Below are 15683 nucleotides of genomic sequence, written 5' to 3' on the forward strand. Positions count from 1 at the left end.
ACATCGAACATTTGTGAATGCCTAAAAAAACTTTTTGAGTTTTTATATGTGTGTGCAAAGCATTGTGAAAATATCTCAAATAATAAAGTTATTGTAGAGCTGTGAAATCGCTTCAATCATTTGTAATAACCCTGTACTTGATTTGGGCTGCATGTAGCCCGCAGGTCGCAGGTTGGACACCCCTGCCCTAAAACATTCCCTTCTCTGTATTCGCTGCCCCTTTTCATTATTAGTTACCACTCTTCGGTTTGAAAATCCATCAGGCGCACTCCATACTGCATCTTGAACAGTCCCTCTATCCTCGCATCGTAACATGATTCCAACTTCTGCAGGTATGTCAGCCATTACTTTATCTTGCGATGCTGTTCTGATATTTGCTGCCCTTGAACACCGTTGGACATGTAATGACCTTGTCCCAGCTCTCTCTAGCTGAGAAAGCCTCTAGTTTGACTGACGGTCCTCATTATCGGAATGATAATTTCGAGAATCTTGTTAAATTTCGCCCTCAAGTATATAATTTCACAGCGTCTGCCTCAAGGCATGCCTGACCCAGGGCCAGTCTGACTTCCACCCCCTCCCTTCTTCCTTCCCTTCCTCCCATACCCCCATTCCCTTCCACCCCCTACCACCTAAGTGCACGAACCTTCGGTGCTGTTCAATGCCTTCTCTGTTTGAACCACCTTGGCACTTGCCATTTGGGCTGTTACTTCCTAGTTAACATTGCATTTACTCAAAAAATGTGACAGATTCGTCATAAACTACACCTGGGTGCTGATACAAAAGTATCCCTCACATCAAACGGAGCTTTTCGTACCAGGCCCATTGTACAAATTTGAATTCCAGTCAGCTTGTCCAAATTCTTTAGTTAAGAGAATCAGTATACGCAGAAGCATTTCATAGAGCCTCATCACTTTTCGTACTTTTCCCCACTCCAGAAATACAACAAATACCCTAGCAAAATTTTTTCTCTTAGCTACCGCACAGTCAGTACTGGTACTGGTACACATTTCTGTGACTACTGTGTCTGTCTGGCTGCATCTCCTAAAATATCACTAGTAAAAAAGCAATTTGTTCTCTTTGACTCCAGAATTCGGCTAACACATAGTCAAACTCGTTAATAGAAGCTTTTGGATGCATCAAGTCCTGCAGTTTGAAACTACTAAATATCTTACACTTAATAAATGTTACCTGTGTTGAAATGACAGGAGCCTGCTGTGCAGTGCTTTTTGAAATTTTTGTAAACTCTTGTGCTGTGTTTTTTTTTAATCTGTTAACTTTTTGTCCACATCTTCATTAAATTCTTGTTCCTAATCTTGAAAAAAATTGGCTGTTTTGTCGTCCAGTAACCACCAATCAATCAATTTCTGTTGCGTGGTTAGTAAGTTTTCTCGCTCTTCATGCCATTTCTTGATACAGTTAGCAACAAATAATTCATGATTATTTTGGGGTATGTCACTTTGTCATAAAATCTTCGTGATCATTACTGACTGTCTCCAAATTTTTTGATACTTGCATTTCTAAGGCTTGAACACACTGTGTACACTTTGTGTGTCTAGGTTAGTATAAGAGGCAGTTATCTGAAAGTGAGACAGATGGAGAAAAAAGTAACTGTTTATTATTTCATAAGTAATCACCATAACGGTAAATACATTTATCCCTCTGAGAGACAAGATGGTCATTGCCTTCTTGGAAAAATTTTTGCAGTTGTCTATGGGACCATGATTGTATCCAGGCATGCACCTATTCACCTGAAGCAAATTGACAACCAGAAATATCTTTCTTCAGGGCTCCAAAAATATGGAAATTGCACTGGGAGAGATTGAGTCTGTAATGAGGGTGTGTTGAGGGCTTCCCAGAAAAACTTCTGTAGTGTAGTTGAAACAGCCTTTGCAACATGTGGGTGGACATTATTGTATTAACATTTATGGTGTTTACTCTTGAAATAACAAACAGTTTACTTACTTTTTTGCATCTGGATCATTTTCATTTGACTGCCCCTTATGATTTGGGAAGACAGTTTGCTCTCCAAACCAACTATCTTGTCAGACATCAGGCTTTCCAATTGTCATTTATGTTGCAAAAATTGCTTATTCGTGCTCCATGTTAATTCTGAAATTGATTGCAAAACTTCTTTTTTGAAAGAAGCCACAAAATGACAAGAATGTTATGCCCTGGTCATAACTTCAGAATGCAACTAATAATTTCAAACAACTTGTATTGTCAATCACCAGATTCTTCCTTCTGTGACAGTTTTTGTTTTATTTCCTTGCTGGGGGCCTGTGTATCATCTAATTTCATTTGAAAAAATTCCTCTACACATGAAGATTTTGTAAGGTGTGTCTGCACTGACAATGCTGGAAGTGATTCCCTGTGTGTGTCTGCACCTTCTAAAGCTGGCAGCTCTGAATCTACTAGACTCCCTGCCATTGCTAACAGAAGCCACTGAACTGTTTTCCAACAAGCTGTAGCAGGAGCAAAAAACTTAGCTTTGATGACGCTCAGAAGAATGACGGGGTGGTGTGATGGCTGCTTAACTTGCTCCTGCTGTTCTAAGGGACCCAGAGTCCTCCTGTGGTTTTGCGCCAGAAAAAACAGCAACAGCTGCCCGAGGGATGCAGGAGCTGAACCACCCATCAAGCCAGAGTGTTTGTTCATCATGGGTTGCCTGTTGAATGTACTGGAACTGCTTGCTTCTTGAGACACAGCTTTCTGCCTTGGGAGAATGTCAGGATAATTCCTTTGAAAAGAGCAGGGCCAGTTTCCATCCCAAATCCAAGCTTCTGGTCTGTCTGTAACAATATTGTTGCCAACAGGACTTCAAACTCTAATCATCATTCGTATTGGAATAACATTGTGGATACTCACTCTCTTCCTACCATCTATTTTCTTGTCCTGCAGTAATAATTTGTTTTTGAAATGAGATCTCTTACTTGATAACAAGCAGCTGATTTTTTTTCACATTGTGTGATTGTTAACAGCCAGACACCCTGTGATTGGAGAGATTGCTGACCTTTCCGTCAAGAAAGCAATAATTATCGTCTGCTCATCTGTTGTGTCTGTGAGTAGGAGACAAAATGTGTGGTTTCTTAGCTCTTTTTTACTGTCCTACCTTGACTATAGGTTCTTTATTTTCATTATTTATAGTGCTGCTAGGCAGTCATAGCTGAAAAAGAATGCTATTCCCCCCATAAAGGGTTAGGCTGGCAATGGTCTTGAGAGATTGATCTGTACTCCAGCCTCTGTATTGAGGTTGGCGAATCTCTAATTGTGATCCGTGGGCAGCTTTGTGGAATGTTGTGTGTGCAGCCTACTGCCAGCTTAAGTCACCAGTACTAAATAGCGCATCTCATCCTGCAGCATCATTAACTGCTTGCAAGCAGCGATGTAATTTGGGGGTACGTACTAAGCGGGGTCTGCTGGCTCTAAGTAAGTGGGTGTTATACTGCTGTACTTCACTGAGAGTACATTTGTTCACAGACCCAGTCTATGAGGAAACTAAAATTTATAATGAGTTTATCAGTCTACAGCAGGCTCGTCCAAACTGTGCCCCTGGGGCGCGGCGCTAGCGCCCCGGGCGAATTCGTGTGTTGTAGTGGCCGAGCCGTGTCGCTTAGCTGGCCGTGCGGACCGCCCAACCGGCCGCCGCGCCTCTCGACCTTATACCATTACAAGACACAACCACGGGTTTGGATATTTTTCAAGCCACGGAAAACGTGTTAGAGTCAATGGGTTTAAAATGGGAACGCCTCACCAGTGTAACAACGGATGGAGCCCCTGCGCTACGAGGGATACGCACTGGATTCCTGGGTTACGTAAGGACAAAAATGGCTGAAGTCGGCTGTTCCTTATTCGCGGCAGTCCATTGTCTGATATACCAGGAGGCACTTTGTGCGAAGATTGTCAACATAAAAAATGTTGTGGACACAGTTCTTCGAGCGGTTAATTATCTTCGATCGCATGGACTCACACATCTCCAATTTAAAGAATTTCTGGCTGATATCGAAGCGGAATACCCGGACATCCCCTACCACACCGAAGTAAGATGGCTGAGCAGAGGAAAGGTGCTTCATCGGTTTTTCTCCTTGAGGGGTGAAATAAATACCTTTTTGAAATGAAAGGACGTCCAGAAGAATTACTTTGTGATCGTAAGTGGGTGGCGAATTTGGCTTTTTTCAGTGACCTTACTGGTCATTTAAATACCTTAAACATTTCACTCCAAGGCGAAAATCACTCTGTTGCTGATTTAGTGCAGACGATTCATTCATTAAAAAAAAATAAAAAAACTTGTTTTGTGGGGGAAAACAGTTGCGCGAGAAGAATTGTGGACACTTTCCTGCACTAGACAGTGTCAAAGATGCTTTGGATTTTTCAGATTATGATCAAATCATTTTCGAATTACAAGAACAGTTTGAAAACAGATTTTTGGAGATTAGTGAGCTTCAACCGGCCTTATATATATTTGTTCGCCCGTTTTCCCTTCGGGCAGAGGACGTCTCACAAGTGCTTCAACTAGAGCAGTGCGATATCCGCCTGAAGAACTGCTTTCTTATGTGTAAAACTTTGGATGACTTTTACAGATGTCTTCCACGAGAGAAATATCCTCTTTCGCACAAGCACGCGACCAAATTTCTCTCAATGTTTGGTTCTCCGTACATTTGTGAGCGCTTTTTCTCTCTTTTAAGGCTTGCTAAAACTAAGAACAGTTCATTACTTGGTGATAAAAATTTGACTAATTCTTTGAGGTCAGCAGTCTCACGGAATATTGTACCAATCCTAGACAAAATCGTTTCCTCGAAAAAGAAAAACGTGTAAAATGTTAATTGTCTTCTTTAGCAATGTTGACTGTAAGAATTAAAGAGCTTTATAACCTTAATTCTTGAGTTTTCAAACTTGGTCAGTTAAAATTATTACGTACAAAACAGCAAACTAAGGATCCGATTTCTAAACTCTGAAAAGGGATACAAAAAGCCGTAGCACGAAGTATAACAAAAAATAATTACTTGTAACTACTAACAGTAAGAATGAGACACTATATCCCTTACATAAAACTATTTCTAAAATAGAATATTTTGTTTACATCGGATCAGACCGTGGGACAGTCCAGCGCAGAGGAGTGCTGTGCGGTCTCTCTCTCTCTCTCTCTCTCTCTCTCTCTCTCTCTCTCTCTCTCTCTCTCTCTCTCTCTCTCTCTCTCCCCCCCCCCCCCCCCCCCCGCCCTCCTCCCTCCCCCCCCTCTCTCTCTCCTATGGCAACACTAGCGACACAAGGTCGCGGACGGGGCGCTGAACTACACTGCCTCGCGCCCGTAGGGAGCGGGCGCGATTCTTGGATGAGCCTGGTCTACAGGAAGAATTTTGCCTCAGGATGCACTGTTAAGTCCTGTATTTTGCCAACTTTTATCACAGCATTGTAAATGTGTCGTAGTTTACACTTACGGATCTAACAAAGGAAACTCCTCATCACACACCCCTCACATTTAGTGGTGAGGTGGCCCTGTGGATAGCCCGTAAAAAACTGAACACAGATCAAACATGAAAACAGAAAGAAGGTTTACTGAACTATGAAAAAAGAAGCAAAATAGAAATGGTGAACATTCCAACTTCAAGATGTGCGACACTGACAACATAGCCACAACACTCTTCCAATTTGCTCACAGTGTTGGGCTGCAAAGCAGGAGATCCATGTTCAAATCTTCCTCATGCCCCACTCCCACACACCCCCTTTTTTTAACATAATTATGAGCTATGTACAGTCATTGATGTGTCTGTCTGTGGTATTCAAATTTGAGTCTTTGTCATGGGGTACCATCCATTTTCAACAGCAAGATGTAGGGAAGGGACCTATAATGGAAGTGGATTCCATACAACTATTCTATTAGTAGCCGAAAGGAAGTGGCTCTTGAATGGGAACTGCAAATATTTGATGACAAGTCAACAAAATTGTCCACAGGAAAACACTTCTGTTGTTATACACGACACTTATGACAGAATGTGTGTAAATATGATTGGAATCTCTTATCAACACACCAAACGTGTATGCCTGGTGAGTGAAGTATGCCCCTTTGCCCGATTTAGGTGTTAGTATGAATGTGAATGTGAATGTGAATGTGATCACTCCCAAAGAAACGATATAAACATAATAGCTATGACAAAATTATTTAATTGGATAGATAAAGAATCCACTCACCAAGTGGCAGCTGAACACACACAGAAGACTGTCGTGATTGGCAAGCTTTCGGAGCCATTGGCTACTTCGTCAGGCAGAAAGGTTGAAGGGGAAGGAAGAAGGGTGAAGGAAAAGGACTGGAGAGGTCCAGGAAAAGGAGTACACTTTGTTAGTCACCCAGAACCGGGGCTTTGAGGAGGCTTACTGTAATCTTGTCCAATGCAGTCCCCAACAATCAGTTTTTCCTTCTCATCCTGTATGGTAAGTCTCCCCTGATCTGCGGTTTTCGTTGACTTTACCAAAATCTACCCTTTTTCCTAGACCTCTCCAGTCCTTTTCCTTCACACTTCTTCCTTTCCCTTCAGCCCTTCTGCCTGAAGGAGGAGCCTCTGCCTCCGAAAGCTTGCCAATTACAACAGTCTTTTACGTGTGTGTTCTGCCGCCACTTGGTGAGTGGATTTTTTATCTATCCAATTAAATAATTTTGTCAATAATTGATTGTTTTCGTTGCTATAAACATAATAGTTTGTCACATATGATGCAACAAATAAAAGCAACCATTTCACAATCACACAGTTTTCCTTGTGCTCTATCAAAACATATGTTGTTAACATTTCTGAAGTTTTCCACATGCGCACCACCAAATGCTGCATATATCCAAGCAAATCAGATGTCCTGTAATTTAAGAGAGCAAAGTTGATTATGTATGAGAACTTGTAGTTTGATAATGGACACATGATCACGTAAACAATACTGCTCTGTGTGCCCGACACATGATCACGTAAACAATACTGCTCTGTGTATCTGTGCAACTTTGCAAAATCGTAGAGCCTTCTCACAAAGTATTTCACTTCTCTAAAGCCAAACACATCTAATGGTTGCACAAGAGGTGTACAACCTGGAAGAATGATAATCACTGCTCCCACACCAGAATTGTACAATGCCTGATCCTCCTGACTTATATAGCTGTCAAGAAGTAAAGCAGAAACTTTGTTCACATGGGGAGGAATCACATGTTCATTAAAATCTTCCACTAATCTGTTCTCCATTTTGCCTGATGCACTACAATTCACAATGACTTTAGGGGATTACGCAAATATGCTATTCATCTATTGCTGAACTTGCAGCCCAAATACAAGCTTTTTTTCCTGCAAACATAAGTAAAATGTAAGTAAAATAAATCCTGCTTTGTTGATGGCATATTGTATGGTGTAACTGTGCGAAGTGGCATGCAGCTGGTCTATACTACATTTCTTCTTCGTCTTCTTTTTCTTCTTGTTGGTGAACTAATGATAACATGTGGGTTGATTTCATTTCATAGTTAAAACTGGACTGATATGTGTTGATGACACATGCATCTTCATCGTGTTGGAATTTGATGCTGGTTGCTGTAACAAAATTCTTGAAACAGTCTAAAAGTTTTTCCAGTTTATTGGCATAGTTTTTGCGTACATATTTGGTTATCTTTCTGCTCATAATTTTGTAGTTCCTTTAAAGTGGATAGCCAGTGGGGTGAAGCCTTCAAGTCCAGACCAATTTGTTTAGCACAATCCAACCCAAAATTTGTAAGTCTGTGTCATGCACTGCACTTAATTCACTTCTGGCTTGAATAAATTGTTCCTATACATTGTTTTCTAATTTACTGAACTCCTGTCTTGTTCAATGACTTCTTTGCAGTATTTAACTGTACTTTTTTCTTCCATCCCTTTAAACTTCTCGAACTTATTTGTAACTTCATGCCGTAATCAATGTTTGCATCTATTAATTTATTTGGACAGTACTCTATATTGGAGCATTACCTTCATGTAACCCAACAATATGCTGTCAGATTGATGTTGCAGCATCTCTTCGTGTTCTTCACATGGATCATAAACATTCTTATCATATGGTACTTACAGCCCCGCAGCAGTCACAGCATATCTTCATCTCCACACTTACTATTTATCAATAAATGTAGGAAATAATCTAAAAATATTGCACAATCATCTGATCTCTTAAAGAACTTGTAGATTCCTTAAGTTCAAAAATTCTTCATGGATCTTGTTATGGAAGTCGCAACCTTTATTTGGTGGATTCATGCTCCCCACCAAGGTATATCACTCATATATTTAACACACATCCAAAGGCACAAACAGTCCACTGGCAGCCAGCCAGCTTCATCAACAAGAATCCTCTCTCTGCCATCCTTTGTAGGCAACTGATCTCAATCGTGTGTTTGTTTTGTTTCAAATGTATGTTTGTGTAGGAAAATACTCGATACTACAGTGAGGTTCAAACTACTAGCTGGTTTTTATCCAAGGTCTGGTGTGTTTTCATTGGTATCCAACACTGGAAACCTGTGAATACAAGATGATGATCGTCAATACATATATACCTTCTATTTGTTCTACACAAATACCGTGTTGTGACTCTTGCATTCCATTTTGAAGTTTTGATTCTTGAATTCCTTTGTTGTAACGTAGTTCACACCAATTTATTTGTTGTTTTCATTTCTGTGAGAGGTCTAAGTGGCATTTTGCTTGCTCCTGCTATTCATCACATTTACTTGTGACAGTAATGTATTACCACCACATGATTTATATTTTATAACCAATTTATAGTATGACAATTGCTGAGACCACAGAAAGAGAACAGGCACATCAGTGACTGGATGGACAGTTCATAATTTTGTGAATGAAATGGGGCGGAAAGGAGATTTGAACATAACTTTGCAGTTCAACACTGTGACCACATAACAACAATGCTGTGCCTCTTCCAGTTCACTCAATGTTGCACATCTTGAACATGGACCATTCACTGTTTTTAGTTTACTTCTTTTTTTCACAGTTCAGTACACCTTCCTGTTTTCATGCTTGATCTGTGATCAGTTTTTGACTGGCTATCCACTGTGTCATCGTACAACTAAATGTGAGGGAGGGGTGCAATGGGAAGTTTCCCTTGTAAGCAGGGGCCTCCATTGGCTGATGTTCGGCATTTCCTTAACATTTACTTAAGATACATTTACATAATGAAGACATTGTATTTGATATTAACTGCAGTCTTGAGAGTGCTGGAACATATGAGAGGTGGTTGTGCTGTTAAATGTCTCAGCTATCCTGCCCCTTTATGTGGCCCTATCAGTCACATATATCCAGCAGGTAACCAAGGCCATATGCTCCACAATTCCCTCTCCTTGTACTGAGGCTGGGTCTGTGGTGCCATTCTGCTGGGTAAGAGGACACAAAAGAAGTCCCCCTATACACAGTCACATCACTATTGAGGCATTGGATTGTACATCACTGGGGAGAAAAAGCTGGGGTTGGTAAAGCCAAGAATCCGAGCATTATGATCTTCCTTTCAGATACTGAGGTGAGAGTAAGTAATATTAGTGTACCTCTGAATACAGCACTGTTGTACAATGTGTGTGTGTGTTCCTCAAGTGTGCAGTGCTTACGGTGTAAGGATTTCTGTAGGTTACATTTTAACTCAATGAATTTTATGTCATGGAAATTGAGCAGCAACTGCTTTAGCAGCTGATATCTCACTGTAACATAATAGAGAGAACATAAGTGTGATGCACATTTTAAGATTTGTTTTAGCTGCTGCATAGTTAGTTTACTTGTATTTTGAAACTAGTTGTTTCAACATTACTTTAAAGTGAGTTCTATGTATTGTATACTTGTGTGTTGATGCATGAATGAGAATCCCATGTCAATTTGGAATATTGCCTTGTGGAATGAATTTTTTAAACAATGAACCACATTTTGCTCTTGAGTATTTCAGGAAGGGCTCTTGATAACCTCAATGATAAGCACCCAAATCATGTAAATCTCAATTAATAGATTGCACTTGGGGGGCAATGTCCACATATCAGTATAAGCCTTACTGAGTATATAGTTAATAAACATGACTAAAATAAGTTGTTGTAACACCTGATATTAAGCACCTGATCTATCATATGTAGTATCTGTCTTCTTACATAAAGTCTTAGTTTTTGGGCTTGTTAGGAGACTGAAAATTTTCTTCCATTAAAGACTTTTTAACAAATTTCTTCCTTTTTCTTAATTATTATTCAGTGTTTTCAAGCTGTAAAGAAAATGTAGTCCAGACTGTAGACTTACATTAGATGCAAATGAATGAGATTTTTTTCTATCCAGTATTTGTTTTATTCTTTCTTACTCTAAAAATCCCCTTTCCATTGCAGGTGAAGATCATATAACTTTGGATATATGAAGATGAGTGTTCCTGGAAGTCACACCAGTGAGCCTGAAGCATATTCAAGCTCAGAGGTAACATTTTACAACATTTGTAAATATAACACTTGCCTTTTACCTTAATGACATAATACATGAACCACTTTAGTAACTGGATTCATTAGAAGTCTGTGACTGGAGTACTCTACACATTTCGTGTAGTGGGGCCGGAAGAAGGCGCTACTGAGGCAGTGAAACTAATAGCCTAAATAAAGTTTTCAAAAGTAATGGCTGATAGTATATATTTCTACAACAGCCCAAAATAAAGCTCATATTTTGGTTAGCAGGTAGAAAACTGGCATTATATGGTGTTTTAGCAGTAGTATTCAAATTTCTGATGATACATTGCCAGCAAACGGTATGAAGGCAGTCGTCTTATCATCTTCTTCCATGCTCTCATCCTCCGTGTCTGTAAATCCTCGATAATGCATACTATTGTGTATTTGGCATGATAGTATTTATTTTATAATAACCGTAGAGATCTCATTGGCTGTATAGTAAAATGAGAAGTGATTATCAGCCCAAATATTGTAACAAACAAAACAATGTTTTGCTAAATATGAAAATACTTTGAATCTGTTCGGTTGCTGTCGTCGATCATGTCATTGGAGAGTGCTGCCCTCTATGGAATTCTTTGTACCTGAGCGACAATGTTCGTCAGGCCACCTATTCATCTCTGCGAAGGTGAGAACATAAGTGATTCAGTAACACCTGTTATCATTCATTACAATATGAATGGAACCAAAACGTTGTTCAGTCCTTCTAAATTCCTGGACCTCTAGTAATATGTACAGCTTAAATTTTTATTTGTGGAACGTAACATTTAGGTCCTTCTGGGCTGGATTGTGAAAGATGTGACAACATAACGTGAAGCGGCAGCTACCTATCAGCAGAGTACCTGGTCTGGCTGTCCTGCTCCCTGTAGTTCCATGATGGATAAGGTTTTAGGAAAGAAACTTGTTACTACACACTTGGCGAAAGCAAGCATCACCAAGTTGTTAAACTTTGCAAATGAATTTGACATGACAGGCAGTTGGACAATTTGGATATTGCTGTCAGGCTAGAACAGTTGCCGAAGATCATGGAGAACTATAAGGACATAGTCACAGCTCAAATTCTTTTAAGACAAAGACATGCTTACTGAGGACAAAGAAAACATGGTCTTTGACGTCATACAAAAAATGAGCAATTTCAGATGAATCGTGCCAACGCAGCTGACAGGGTTTCGGCAGATGCTGGGTCTGTCTTGAGTGCATTAAAATGTAGCATCAAGTTGCCTACTATAAAACTGCCACCATTTAATGGCTATGTAATGCAGTTCAGGTATTTTTGACACATTTACAAGTATTGTTGTAAATAATTGGGAATTAGACGACATTGCTAAGTGTCGTCATTTGCTTAGCTCATTAACAGGTGGGGCACGCATTCTATGTGGACATGTTGAAAAGTAACAAGTCTGAATTTTTTTATGTGAAAACTCTTACCAAGTTTTTTAAGTAAAACAAACATTACAGGTCTTCATTCTTTATGTCTACGTATGTGCATCCCTGTGCCACTAGAGGGCTCCAAATTGTGTATAACATAATAGTGTGTCAGTGGTGGTGCTTGGCAAAAACTGAACATTGGCGATGAATCAGCTTTGCGAGGTCGCTTTCACTTTCCAGTCAGAAAAATAATGTTACATTACATGAGCTGAATTATACACTGATAATAATTATACACAAATCTTATGGTAATATACACTGAAGTGACAAAGAAACTGATATAGGCATACGTTTTCAAATGCAGAGATATGTAAACAGGCAGAATATGACATTCTGGTTGTTAACCCCTATATATGACAACAAGCATCTGGCGCAGTTGTTAGATTGGTTACTGCTGCTACAATGGCAGGTTGTCAAGATTTAAGTGAGTTTGAATGTGTTGTTACAGTCGGCACACAAGCAATGGGACACGGCATCTCCGAGGTAGCGATGAACTGGGGATTTTCCTGTACAACCATTTCATGAGTGTACCGTGAATATCAGGAATTGAGTAAAGCATCAAATCCCCAACATTTCTGTGGCCAGAAAAAGGTCCTGCAAGAATGGGAGCAACGCCAACTGAAGAGAATCGTTCAGAATGACAAAAGTGCAAACCTTCTGCAAATTGCTGCAGATTTCAGTGCTAGGTCATCAACAAGTGTAAGCATAAGTGTGTGAACCATTCAATGAAAAGTCAATTATATGGGCTTTTGGAACTGAAGGCCCACTTGTGTGCCCTTGATGACTGCATGACACAAAGCTTTACGCCTTGCCAAGGCCCGTCAACACCGACATTGGACTGTTGATGACTGGAAACGTGTTGCCTGGTCAGACGAATCTCATTTCAAATTGTATCATGTGGATGGACGTGTACGGGTATGGAGACAATCTCATGAATCCATGGACCCTGCATGTCAGCAGGGGACTATTCAAGCTGGTGAAGGAGGCTCCTTAAAGGTGTGGGATGTGTGCAGTTGGTATGATATGGGACCTTTGATATATCTAGATACAACTCTGACAGGTGACACATACGTAGACATCCTGTCTGATCACCTGCATCCATTCATGTGCATTGTGCAGCCTGATGAACTTTTGTAATTCCAGCAGGACGATGCAAAACCCCACACATCCGTAATTGCTACAGAATGGTTCCAGGAACACTCTTCTGAGCTTAAGCACTTCTGCTGGCCACCAGACTCCCCAGACATGAACATTATTGAGCATATTTGGGATGCCTTGCAAAGTGCCGTTCAAGAGAGATCTCCATCCCATCATACTCTTACAGATTAATGGACAGCCCGGCAGGATTCATGGTGTCAATTCCATCCAGCACTACTTCAGACATTAGTCAAGACCATGCCACACTGTGCTGCGGCACTTCTGCGTGGTAGCGGGGGCCCTACACGATGTTAAGCAGATATACCAGTTCCTTTTGCTCTTCAGTTTACAATGATTATTGCAGTGACAGAAATTACATTAAACAAACACATATTAAAATAAATCAAACTTCTGGCTTTTCACGTCACCGAATTTTTAAAAAAAATTACATCTTAGTTAATATGAGCCACTATTTCCACTTCAATTGATGGTACTGACAGCACAGATAGTCTTTCTTGGCATATTGTGCTTCTTAAGTATGTCTTAATAAATTTTAACTTCGAGAAATGTCTTTTGACAGAAGCTGTACTGACCAGAACTGTGAACATTTTTCTAATTGTTATGTAAAGCTTTGAATATACTTCTTCCAAATTATTTTCTGATATGTACTGAATAAGTTGTTTTGCATCTTTGAGTCCTGTAGGTTGGATTTTAAAAATTGGAGTTCCTCATAAAGTTTGAAAGGCTGTGCGTTGCTATTTTCACCTTCTCAAAGTATTGTACCTTAATCATTACAATGTTTGCGAAGCTCGTCCTTGGATAACAATTTCAAATAATTCATATAGTAAATAAAACCAAATCATTCAAAATATTCATTGAGCGCCTTGATCAACATTCAGTGTTGACTATTATAGGGTCTATCGTTGTGTTAAAGGAAGCTAACTCTGTACTGCATTTAAGCAGATTGTATAGGTTCATCAATTTATTCATAACTGAACATTCGTTCTTTCGGTGTTATTCTTTTTCTTTTTTAATCTGAGACTCAATTTCATAACTACCCTTTTCTACAAACAATCAAACTTCTGCAGTGCTTGTTTCAAATCCTGTGTTATGGAATTCTTGACTGTAGTCAGGAAATGAACGTAAAGTATCGGTAGCGATGTTGAAATTCCCCTGAACCGATTGCCATAGTTTACTTACATTGCTGATGCATAGTAAAATCCCATACCACATGTGTATTGCAACAATAAACTCGAAAGTTAACATTTCCTTCAAGACTGCATCATAGTCACTAAGAGTTTTGGAATCATCAGTTCTATTTTTCAGGTCACTTACACTTTTGAGGACATCATCAAATTGCAAAAATATCATTTTTACAGCTTCGATTCCACTTTCCCATCGTGTTTCAGACAGAGGTTTCAGTGTCAATTTCGTCACCATTTCGTCATCACCGCCACCATTTCGTTATCAGCAGTGTCGATTTCACTTTAGTTTTTATAAGATCCCAACACTTGTTTGATTTTGTAAAACGCGCATAAACTGTATCGATGAAGATGAAAAACATTTTAGCTGTTGTAGAATTGTTAGTGGCATCTAGCAAAAGCAAATTTCAACAATGGCATCCACATGGTGTGAACAAGTAAGTGTATTTTCCGTTTAACATGCATCTTTCTTTAATGTGGCTATCAGCTTCCTCTCTGAGTATGTAATTTAATAATTTATTTTACAAATTTTTTTTAGTCTGTATGAACGACTTTACAAGTCTCATCAGAGTCCCATGCATTACTGCCATCTAGTGCACATGCGCTGATTCACAACAGGTAATCTGATGTGAATCGTGTAATGTAGTAGGCCTACTAGAACCACTCTGCAGTTCCAAACTTGTAGGCTTGGCGTGCTGCTGCATAGGTGTACACCTTAGCTGCATCTTGTAGTGGGGCTTAACTGTCAAAATGTTGCCAGACGACCTTTGATAAATACTACTACTACATTCGTACGGAAATAGAGACGGACATCTGGTAGCTAAAATTTCAACAGCTTCAATAACTTTTTTGCGAGGCCTCCACAGGTGTGAGGCCGTCAGTGGTTGCCAACATGTAACACCACCACTGCTGTGTGTAATGTAACTATGTAGGTGCATGTGAAACTGTGTGCTGTAATCAAGTTTCTAATTTGAAGAGTTTGTCCACACGTGGAGCACCCTTTTTTTTCAGTGTGACAATGCCAGTCCACACGCCAGCACTGCAACAATCCAACACCCTGGGATCACTGTCCTCAGTCATCCTCCATGCAGTCCCGACTTGGCCCTATCCAATTGTCATCTGTTTCCAAAACTTAAAGAGCACCTTCGTGGGCTTCACTTGGACAATGATGAAGCAGTACAAACAGAGCTGAGGTTTTGGGTCCATCGACGAAGTCAAACATTCTACACTGACGGTATCAACAAACTGGTCTCTCATTGGGAGAAACGTCACAAAGGTGACTATGTTGAGAAATAAATATGTAGGCATGAAGAATAAATATGTAGAATGTTAATATACTTATATTATTTTAAAAGCTTTAAGAGTTTTTACATTAAAAATTCGGAGGCGTTAATTTTCAGTGTGCTTTCGCAATTGCTCATCTTCCATGTGAGTAACACCAACTTTAAGGTAGGTTTTGATTT

General features: G+C 39.8%; 1 protein-coding gene across 2 annotated transcripts in view; it reads left to right on the forward strand.

Moving 5' to 3' along the window:
- The window catches only part of LOC126469741 (caspase activity and apoptosis inhibitor 1-like), a 212904-nt gene that overhangs the window by 48645 nt on the left and 148576 nt on the right, over positions 1 to 15683 (forward strand). For both annotated transcript variants that reach the window (XM_050096951.1, XM_050096950.1), the window contains one exon: positions 10349 to 10433. In XM_050096951.1, coding sequence (XP_049952908.1) covers positions 10374 to 10433 — 60 coding nt within the window. In that variant the 5' untranslated portion in view covers positions 10349 to 10373. The remainder of the gene's footprint in view (positions 1 to 10348; positions 10434 to 15683) is intronic.

This window comes from Schistocerca serialis, chromosome 3, assembly GCF_023864345.2.
Source record: "Schistocerca serialis cubense isolate TAMUIC-IGC-003099 chromosome 3, iqSchSeri2.2, whole genome shotgun sequence".
NCBI lineage: Eukaryota > Metazoa > Arthropoda > Insecta > Orthoptera > Acrididae > Schistocerca > Schistocerca serialis.